The sequence below is a fragment of the Mesoplodon bidens genome (assembly GCF_964165515.1).
Source record: "Mesoplodon bidens genome assembly, chromosome: 4".
In the NCBI taxonomy this organism is placed as follows: Eukaryota; Metazoa; Chordata; class Mammalia; order Artiodactyla; family Ziphiidae; genus Mesoplodon; species Mesoplodon bidens.
In genome coordinates, this window is record NC_138160.1 from 40,158,863 (window position 1) to 40,169,928 (window position 11,066).

The following is an 11,066-nucleotide window of genomic DNA, read 5'->3' on the forward strand; positions in this document are numbered from 1 at the left end:
CAGCCACTCGCCACCGGCGGCGGAAAAGTGAGCCCAGCGCTCAACACGGCCAGGCGGACTGCGGGGACCCCAGGAGCGCAGGGCGGAGGAGCAGCGCGACAGGAGGCGAGGGCGCTGGCGGCACGGCCGAGAAGGAGCAAGGGAGGGGGCAGGAAAAGGAGGAGGAGAAGGAAGCCAAAAGCCAGAGCGGCAGGGCCGCCAGAGGATCGGGGGAGAGCAGCCTGAGCCCCGAGCTACTCGCCTCGGGAGCCCTAATCCTCTCCCGCGGGCTCGCTGAGCGGTCAGTGGCGCACGGCAGCAGCGAGGCTGAAATATGATAATCAGAACAGCTGCGCTGCGCGCCCCGCAGCCAATGGGCGAGGCGCTCGCCTGACGTCCCCGCGCGCTGCGTCAGACCAATGGCGATGGAGCTGAGTTGGAGCAGAGAAGTTTGAGTAAGAGATAAGGAAGAGAGGTGCCCGAGCCGCTTCGAGTCAGCCGCCGCCGCAGCGCCTCCGCTCCGCCAGCTCCGCCGGCTTAAATTGGACTCCCCGATCCGCGAGGGCGCGGCGCAGCCGGGCAGCGGCTCTCTCAGCCTTGGCAACCCTAGGGGCCACTGTTTCCCACTTAGCCACAGCTCCAGCATCCTCTCTGTGGGCTGGTCACCAACTGTACAACCACCATTTCACTGTGGACATTACTCCCTGTTACAGATATGGGAGACATGGGAGATCCACCAAAAAGTAAGAGGCGATTTTACCTTGTGGGGCTCGGTGTGCTGTTCTTGTGCGGGGGTCTCTCTCAGGCAAGGGTGCCAAGGGCTCTTCGGAGTTCGAGTCATTGCTTGGAGAGAGAGAGAGAGAGAGGGAGAGAAGGTGGCTTTTTCTTGTTGCCGCCACGCCTGCATGCTTGCTGTCGGTTCTGATCTTCGGGAAACTGATCGTACCTTGTGTTTGAATTCGCCTGCGTGCCCTCCAAAACCCTAGACTTCTGGTGCTAAGCGGTGGTTTCCTCCTCGGGAATCCTGAGCTCTCCGAGAAGGTTATTCTGTTGCAAAGGTCCGCCTGCAAGTACAATACCCGGAGATGTGAATTAGCATTAGACTTGCAAAAGAGAACGAGTGACAACTGTATTGATGTCTGCTCTTGCTAACAATTTCCAGTCCTATGTGCTATTTAAGAACGTGCTTCATGGAAAATATAGACATCCCTGCGTTCACTTAACGCTTCTAGTCAAAACCTTTTCTTTGACTTGACTTATCCATAATCTTTCCCAATGATTATGGCAAAGAGGGAGGAGGGAGGAAAAAGAAATACAAAATGAACGGGTTTGATTGCGTGCTAGGCTTACAAATGTAGACTATTCAAATCTGCATTTTACATATATTCCACCTCCTTTTAAAAATGAGTCAGGGTTTTGATGGCACACTCCAATTACCATCCCAAAGTGCAATACTCTTAAAAGAAAAAAACAAACTCCCAGAGTATGCCCTATAAGAGAACGACACTAAAAGTGTGTTTATCTCTGTAGGAAGTAAACGGTTAGTCAATCATGTATTTATTTTCATTTCAGAAAAACGTCTGATTTCCCTATGTGTTGGTTGCGGCAATCAAATTCACGATCAGTATATTCTGAGGGTTTCTCCGGATTTGGAATGGCATGCGGCATGTTTGAAATGTGCGGAGTGTAATCAGTATTTGGACGAGAGCTGTACGTGCTTTGTTAGAGATGGGAAAACCTACTGTAAAAGAGATTATATCAGGTACGCCATTTATACTACTTCCTTAATTTTGTGAGATTTCCCTCTCTCTCCCCATTCGTTATTATTTTGTGTGGCTTTGTCCTTTGGTGAAGTTTGCCTTAATGGATTCCAGCGTGCAAAAGTTACCCTTGTAAGTGTAATATGTAAATTAACCTATGCTGTTCATTTTACTTTTTAGAGGGAAAAAAAACCCTGCGAAACTCGATAGTGGTTCCCATAAATTATGTGGCATTGAAGCTTGTATAATTGCTCTTGGAATTTGTGATGCTCAAATTATTTTCTTCTGTTACCCTCCCCCTTCCAAAACAAACAAAAATAAATTCAAGATGGAAAAGTTGGGGTTTCTAAACTTAAAAAAAAAAAGGTTGGTTGGTTTTTATTGTATCATGCAATGTTTTTTCTTTTTTCTTTATTTTAATTAAGTATTTTATTAGTAACTTCCAGATTCTTCAGAGATGTCAATGCAATAGGTGAAATAGTTTGACCTAAGCATATTTAGAGATGTACTTTGAAAGCGCAAATAGAGATATTGCCCTGTTACTTTTAGGGTAAGGACTCCTGCCTAGAAAATTTAAAAACCAACCCAAATATTCTCTGTAAAAAAGACCGGAAATTTAATCTTTTAAAATATTAACCCTTTGGTGACATCTGACTGTCTTCTTTCTTATCTTATCTGAGCTGATGAATTAGACAGAGCAGATCAAATTGCCCATCATCTGTCTACGAACAATTGGTATATTTAGATAATTGAACAGCTTCCTTTCTCACATTAAAATCTGGTAACTGATAAAATGAGCGAATTGCCCTTACTGTCAAGAATAAAACCACATAAGGAACTTTCTGAATTTTTTTCTTTCAATTTATTCTGCGTCTAAACTTCATGCTTTGCCAATCTCAAATTTTCTGACTTGTGTATACATATGTCAGAAACTTCATTTTCTGCCTTAGGAAGGAAGTAGAACTTCCAAAGAAAATATTATTGTTTTAAGAACAAAACAGAAGAGATAACACTTTCGTTATTATGTCGAATAATATCAAAATATTATATTTAAAAATAAGTTCTCCAGTGGCTGTTAACAAGTAATTAGCTCTGTAAGTCATAGAGTTTATGGAGCTTAGAACTTAACCTTAAAGTTTAGCTGTGATTTAAGTATGCAATTACAATTTTTTCCTGCCCACTTAGTGTGCAGTATTTTTTGTTATTTTAAAACCATGAAGTGGACAGTGTAATTTTAATAAAGCTGAACAGTGCAGAAAAAAAATGTTTATTAATACTTTGATGGTGGGGGAGGAGAACGGGAGGAAAGAGGGGAAGTGGGGAGCTAGAGGAAGGGGGAGGGATTTTCCAAATTGTTTGGTCACAGGCAAGGTAAAGTCCTCATCCTATGAAGTGGAAGATCTCACATAGAGTAGGCGGAGGGAGGGAAAACTTTTGAATCTACCTTCTAACCTCTGACAAATGAGCCATTTTCAATTGTTTACTTGATTGGTTTGTGAACTGGAGATTGTGGAGAGGGAGAGCTCACTTCTCAACCCCCAGCAGTAGCTTTACTCCTGTGGAGATAGTGTTTGGCTCAATTGTATTCAGACCTGCTTGTGCCTAGTTCTGGCTAAACGTTAGTGGAAGGAACCAATCGCTTTTACATTTTCTTCTCCACTCTTTCAACTGTGTGTGTGCGTGCGAGTGCAAGTGTGTGTGTCCCTTTGAAATCCTGTAGTTGTAAAAGCAGAACAGAGAGACCCTTTAGATTTCCGAATGCCTTTCTCCCCTTGGGGGAGCGAGGCTCCCCCTTACCCCCCTTTGTGTAGGTCTTTTCCTCTCCTCCATTCTCTCTGTTTGTAGGAACGCGCCTGCTTTATTAGTGATAACGCGGAGAGGGGGCCAGGGCAGAGCCTCTAGATGAAACCTACAAGGATTGTCTCTTGGTAAAGAAAGGTCAGCAGTGAGGAAGACCTTAGGAGTGGGTCTGTTCATTTTTCTGTCTGGTCAGGGTTCTCAAACAAACTGAAATAAAGGTAGATGCTTCAGCAACTTGAAAAAGATGGAGGGAACCAAAGCAGGTTTTAAAAATAATAATAAAAGGAGGAAGGGAGAGGAAACTTGCTGCTAACATTGCTGCCTGAGGAAAAGATCTTTAGCGGGGGAAAAGTGCAGTGGGCTTGTGCGGAAAGGGCTCTGGAAACCCTCAGAGGTTTCATTTTGTTCTTCTGCCTGTGCATTTGTGTGTTTTCAAACCGAGTGGGGTGACAATCTCATTCCATAACCTCATTTTCTTTTGAAAGGAGGATTTGGGTTGCAGTTTTAGAGACGTTTCTAGCAGCAGAAATTGGGGGATAGGGAGGCGAAAATTTGGGGCCAGTGACTCCCGGAGTCCCCCTGGACCCCTTCCTGCCAAGAGCGGCAAGGGCCACCCTGGACTGGTCGCTGGAGCAGCGGCCCAGGCTTCCAACACGTCAAACATTTTTCGATAGTTTGGACTGGGCGTTTTCAACTAAGAGATACGGATCGAGACACAGAAGCTCATAGGAAAGGGAAATAGAGCGGGAAACGAGAGAAATCTAATCATTTCCACCCTCCCATTCCCAGTTTGTCTGTGAATGCTGATTTCAGTGTCTCAGGGCGTTGTGGCCGAGGTTGCCAGCGACCTTGGGTCGGGGGCAGCGCCCGCCTGAAGTGACCCCCTCTCTCTGTGCTTCCCTCCCGCCCCGGGCCCGGCCCCCGCGCAGGTTGTACGGGATCAAATGCGCCAAGTGCAGCATCGGCTTCAGCAAGAACGACTTCGTGATGCGCGCCCGCTCCAAGGTGTACCACATCGAGTGTTTCCGCTGCGTGGCCTGCAGCCGCCAGCTCATCCCCGGGGACGAGTTCGCGCTGCGGGAGGACGGGCTCTTCTGCCGCGCGGATCACGACGTGGTGGAGAGGGCCAGCCTGGGCGCCGGCGACCCGCTCAGCCCCCTGCACCCGGCGCGGCCGCTGCAAATGGCAGGTACTCCTGGGCGCGGAGGGAGGCCCTCCTCGGGGAGGCAGGCGCCAGGCGAGGCCAGCGCCACCCCTGCCAGCGCGCCAGCGGCCGCAGCAACCCTGGGACCCTTGCGGCGGTTGCTGCGGTCGGAGTCGGAGGGTTCTGGGTGCGGTTTGCACCGAGCTTCACTCTTTCGCAGCAAGGTTCAATGCCCTCACTGTCTCCCTTGACTCCCCTCAGCACAACTACCCGTCTGTGTGTCTAGATGTGGGTGCCCGTGAATGCACACTGCTTGGGCACACGTGTATGCACACGCCCAAACAGTACTTCCAGTTCACCTTGGCCTCCAAAACGCGGCTTACTGCAAACGGGCTTCAGCTCCCCGCCAGGTATTCTCCCCGCAGCTGCCTAATTAAAGGGGTGGAGCTCTATGCCCCTGGAGCTTCCTCCTTTAACCCAATGAAAGAAGCTTAGGTGGCCTCAAGTTATTTAGCCTCTCAATTCCTTTTCCCTTGCAAACTGCCCCCCACTCCAAAATATTTTAAAATTTTATTTGTATCCCTTTGTGAGAGAGTGGGCCTGCAAAGATACAGTTTTAATAATTGCAAGCCTTGGCACGGAGCCGTAATTTAAAACTGTCAACAAGCTTATCTGCAGTAATTGCCTTTTAAAGGGAGCCTCCCTCTTTAAACCGTTCATTCTACTTGATTTGGTGAGAATTTCATCTTTGGACCTGTTGCTGTGACACTAAATTGACCCCATAGGTGTTGACCTGACCCCCTGGGGGGTCCTGGAAAGTGCAGGATTTGTAACAAACAGATCTGAGGGTCCTTGTCCCAGGAAGGAGAGTAGAAATAGGGCAAGGTTGACCAGGAGGGGGGGCCACAGGTAAGAAGGCAGACAATGTTTCCATCCCTGCTTTCCTGTCTTGATAGATCTGCCCTGTGCATTTTTAAAGTGTCAATTCGCCCCGAGTTCTGGCTGTGAGAAAACTACAACTCTTCCTCCTCTGCTCTCTGGCAGCTCTAAGAATTCCGTCCTGGGGGATTTGTGACTTAGCTTGCAGGGGGGGCAAAGCCAGAGGTGGCAACTTCTGTTAGGTGCAACCTGTGCTCTGCTGTGGGAAGCACAGAAGAGGCCGAAGTACTGGCAGGGAGTCAGGAGCCAGAACACTCCCCAGCTGTCTTTCCTCTAGAGGCCAGGCAGCTCTAAAGAGTTTCGATTTTCCTTTTCTTGGAATCAGATCACATCAGGAACATCCAGGTAGATTTAGTAGATCCAGGTAGACTAAGAAAGATCAAAGGCTGGAGAGATGGCCGAAATCCCGAATTTCTTTATCCCCTTGATATAACTCTACCCTGGGGACTGAAGTTCAAACTCTCTGTCAGAATTCTCCTCAGCCTTTGCGCTGCAGACATCCCACTGGGGTAGTGTCTCTGGCTGTCACTGGGGTGTTCTGCGTTTCCTTCCCTAGTACCGCCTGTGCGTTGGGGGTTGGGGGTGGTGTGGACTCGGTGTAACCTGGGCCCAGTCCGGGTACTAGAAAAGGCACGGAGGGAGGAGAAACAAGGCAGAACGATGCCGTCCTTGCTGTGAGCAGGGGGACAGGCCCTGAGACGTGCGCCCCTTTGCTGACTCCATGTTGACACAAGCAGGGGCGGAGGCAGCTTTCCGGGCCCGGATTACTGAGCATTGACCTCTGAGATGAGAGAGCGAGATTTTATTCTCCCTTTCGCGCCCCTTACCCCCACCTCTGCCGCCCCTGCTTTGTCTGTCGAGGCTGCAAAGAGCTGCCCATTGTCCGGGAGCGGCGCGGGCGGGCGGCCCGGCCCGCTCACGGCACCCCTTGCCCCGCAGCCGAGCCCATCTCCGCCCGGCAGCCGGCCCTGCGGCCCCATGTCCACAAGCAGCCAGAGAAGACCACCCGCGTGCGGACTGTGTTGAACGAGAAGCAGCTGCACACCTTGCGGACCTGCTACGCCGCCAACCCCCGGCCCGACGCGCTCATGAAGGAGCAACTGGTGGAGATGACCGGCCTCAGTCCCCGCGTGATCCGGGTCTGGTTTCAGAACAAGCGGTGCAAGGACAAGAAGCGGAGCATCATGATGAAGCAGCTCCAGCAACAGCAACCCAATGACAAAACTGTGAGTGGCCCTGCGGCCCGGACAGGGGACGAGAGGGGGAAGCCGAGGAGGCGTGCGTGCCGGCTGCCCAGGTGGGCCGGCGCCGTTTCCCTCCGGCTCCGGAGCAGGACCTGGCACTGGCGGCCCACCCCCCTGCCCCGGGGAGAGGCCCCCCCACCGGTGCCCGGCCCAGCGGCCCGTGCTGCTCTGGGAGGCCCCAGCCCGCGGGGGTGGGCTCGTGCGTGCCCTTCAGCCTTGCCCCATCCCGGATCCGGAGGGGCCGTCGCCCCCTCTGTGGGCAGTGAGGCCTGGCGCTGGTTTTGCCAAAGTTCCGGTCATCAGTTCCTCGGGCAGCCGAGAGGAGGAAGGGACAACTCCTTGGCTTCCTTTTTAACCCAGGGTCATCCCGGTGTCCCCCGTGCGCAGCCTGCAGCAGAGCCCCCAGGTGGGCGAAGTGCCCCAAGGTGACCCGTGAAAACAGGGCACCCTCTGCTCCAGGTCAAGCCCAGGCCTCCAGAGATGTCAGGTCCCTGGCACTATTACCCACTATCATCCCTGGCCCAGAGCAGCACCCAACTGGTAGGCCTCCTGGTTAAGTTCAACTAAAGAGTTTCTTTCTTACCCCACCAACCAGTATTTTTTTTTTTTTTGCTTTTTACTGCTTAGGCCCTATTTTTAAATGCCATAAAACCTGCTGTCATTAAATTTGGCAGACTGGCCAAGCCTGGGCCAGGGCATTTTCTAAGTTGGTTAGTGCATAATAGCACAATAGTGGCCAGACTCAAATGCTTGGGAGTCGGGGTTGGCTCCCGGAGAATTGCCTGCAGAAAATCTACCCCCAAATCTGACTAACAAACTGCCCAGAAAATCACCATGTCTAGAGGCTGAAGGGAGGCCTATCCTGCCTCAGCTTTCCACTGAGATGCTATGGCCTGGAAAGGTAGACAGGCGGAATTGGGATGAACCGTGAATTTAAGGGGAAAGAAGAAAGTCGAAACAGAATTTCGCTTAATAAGGTCCAAGCAGACCTAATAGTCCAGCCCACAGAAACAGAAGAACAAAACGTAATAACACAAAACTGAACCCTGGCTAATATCCATACGCGCAGCAGATTAACTGAGTCAATAAAGGCCGCTATATAGATAAGATAATACCAGGGTATATTTGCTTAGCCTGCACAGACAATGGAGGGAGGGAGTTTGCTCATTAACATGTTGGGATTGGGGGGGACCTATTCACAGAATATCCAGGGGATGACAGGAACTCCCATGGTGGCTGCCAGTCCAGAGAGACACGACGGTGGCTTACAGGCAAACCCAGTGGAGGTGCAAAGTTACCAGCCGCCTTGGAAAGTACTGAGTGACTTCGCCTTGCAGAGTGACATAGATCAGCCGGCTTTTCAGCAACTGGTAAGTGTCAGCTCCCAGAGTGGGGAGGCTGAATCTCCAGAGAAAGGAGATTCTGGTTAAACTGTCACATAAGGAAAGATTCTGGGGGGTGGGCGTTAGCGAGGAGGGTGCTCCCCGTCCCCAGGGTCGGGGAGAGACGAAGGGGGTGTGTTGGAGAGAGGAGGGAAGCATGCAAGGAAAACAAACCTCTTGTCAGTGTTTTCTGTGAGAGTTCATAGCTTGACCATATAGGTTGAATTTTCTACCAATCAGGCCTGTTCTGAGGGGTTAACTTCAAGGTGCCTAACTAAATAGACACGGCGTGGGAAGGTATCCTGGGTTGCAGAATCATACATCTTTGACTTGTAGCGTCAGAAGGGACATTAAAGATCACCTTGGCATTTTGATCAGCAGCCAGTAAATTTACTCCCTTCTCAGCTCCTAGAGCATGGTACAGTTAAGGACCTAAATCAAGGTGATTGTAATACTAATCAATGTTGTAATACATAATCAATGTTATTATCAGTGGTCAGCAGGCACCTATCTGTGCACTATTCAAATATATCAATAAAGAGTTCAGTTTTTCAAAGATATGATTGATACTTTTTGTGACTATATCTCTTTCTGGGACTATATCTTAATCTAAGATGTAGGACTGCTTAAACATTTTTTTAGTGTGTAAGTTCAAATATCATACACAGTCACATACTGTGGGGCATGTATAGCAAAAGGAACCTGAGTTCTACCGATCAGAGAGATGATAATGTGAAAACCGGTTTTCGTGTTAATATGTTCTACACATCCAGAGAAGAGAAAACTCAACTCACCTTTCACCTGGGTGAAGATAACTAAGATTATTAAGTATATATCTTTTGTGAGATGATATATGTACACATACAGCTTTTTTTCTTAAGTAATAAACAGCCCTATAGGATCTTGTTCTATAAAACAAGATCCATCCGAAAAACTTGTTCCTTTCTTTGAAAATAAAGCTTGAATTGAGGTTAACTTTTTCCCCTCACATTTACCTGGAGGGCATTTTCTTTCTTTGTGGCAACAGTTGGGTAATGGGCCACAGGCAGGGGTTAAAAGGGCTTGGCCCAGGTGTCTGTTTGCAAGTGGGCCAGTCTAGAGGAGGCAGATGTGAGAAGTCCCTTGGCCTCACAGTGGGAAAGTTCAATAAGATAGCAAGGAACGTAGACCCTGGAATTAGGAAGAAGAAATTATTTTTAGTGTCAGGCTAATCTTACCAGTTATTTGGATCGTAGAAGGCAGGTAAGGGGAGGGTTCAGGGCAGCCAAGTGTTTGCACCTCCTGAAACTTTAGTGTCAGCTGAGAGCAGTGGAAGGGAAGCCGAGGTTGGGGAGGTGTTGGGAGCAGAGTGGAGAAGAAGGTTTACAACAGCAACACAATACTTTCGGCTTAAGAGAAGGAGCCAGATATTTATAATGTGGATGACGTTATAATATATGGGTCTCCTCTCGGAAGGAAGAGCCTGATTGAAAGAGAGAAAGAGGCCAAAAGGCAGCAGGACCAACAACAAGGAAGAAAGGCCACGCTGTGAACCCTCTGAGGAGTTAATCACTGTTCTGTGGAGCCTCCTCTGAATCTCCCGTCACACGATCTGAGCAGCGTGTTATGGATTTTCCAACTCAAGAAGAGAGGCTTTGACGCCTAGAGACTGAGAACTCTCCTGCTCCCAGGGCAACACGTAGCCGGCAGGATAATTTTATTTCGAGCATGCATGGTAGAGTTGCGATGCCATTTTACAGTGGGAAACACATTTGTTCTTAAATAATTTAATGCAACATAATGTTGGGAATTCCGTTTCAGTTAAAACAGAGATCTCTTGGAAGATGGGAAAGCGAGAGGATTTCTTCCCAAGTTCTTTTCCTTGTAGGCTTTCTTTAAGCCTGTTAAAATTCAATTATATATGCGGATATCTCTATCTATATATCTGTCTCTGCACACAGACACATACACACACACACACACACACACACAGAGGACAAGTTTATAATCCTTTTGTGAATACGATCACAGCCTCCTTTATTCATTTCTTAACCTTCTATGCAGGTCAATTTTTCAGAAGGAGGACCGGGCTCTAATTCCACTGGCAGTGAAGTGGCGTCGATGTCCTCTCAGCTCCCAGATACACCTAACAGCATGGTAGCCAGTCCAATTGAGGCATGAGGAACATTCATTCAGATGTATTTTTTTCCCTGTTGGAGAAAGTGGGAAATTATAATGTTGAACTCTGAAACAAAAGTATTTAACGACCCAGTCAATAAAAACTGAATCAAGAAATGAATGCTCCATGAAACGCACGAAGTCTGTTTTAATGACAAGGTGATATGGTAGCAACACTGTGAAGACAATCATGGGATTTTACTAGAATTAAAACAACAAACAAAACCCAAACCCAACATAATGCTATCCAATGACCTAGGAGTACTGAAAAAAAAAAGACGTTTTTAAAACGTAGAGGATTTATATTCAAGGATCTCAAAAAAAGCATTTTCATTTCACTGCACATCTAGAGAAAAGCAGAAATAGAGATTTTCTAGTCCATCTTATTCTGAATGGTGCTGTTTCTATATTGGTCATTGCCTTGCCAAACAGGAGCTCCAGCAAATGAGCAGAAAGAGAAACTGGCCTCTTTGGCTGAAAGAGTCCTTTCAGGAAGGTGGAGCTGCGTTGGTTTGCGATGTTTTTAGTTGACTTTAACAAGGGGTTAATTGAAATCCTGGGTCTCTAGCATGTCCTGTAGCTGATTTCTTTTTTCCTTTTGCCCCTCCCCCTCTTTTTTTTGAGATCCATCCTCTATCAAGAAGTCTGAAGCGACTTTAAA

At 48.4% G+C, this 11,066-nt stretch overlaps 1 protein-coding gene across 1 annotated transcript; it reads left to right on the top strand.

Moving 5' to 3' along the window:
* Positions 1–694: 694 nt before the first annotated feature.
* On the top strand, positions 695–10,408 carry ISL1 (ISL LIM homeobox 1; the record flags this gene model as incomplete). The annotated part of the gene is made up of 6 exons (XM_081234058.1): positions 695–722; positions 1,552–1,741; positions 4,469–4,728; positions 6,562–6,848; positions 8,069–8,236; positions 10,292–10,408. 6 exons carry the CDS (start codon positions 695–697, stop codon positions 10,406–10,408), a joined length of 1,050 nt encoding a protein of 349 aa, XP_081090184.1.
* Positions 10,409–11,066: the final 658 nt, after the last annotated feature.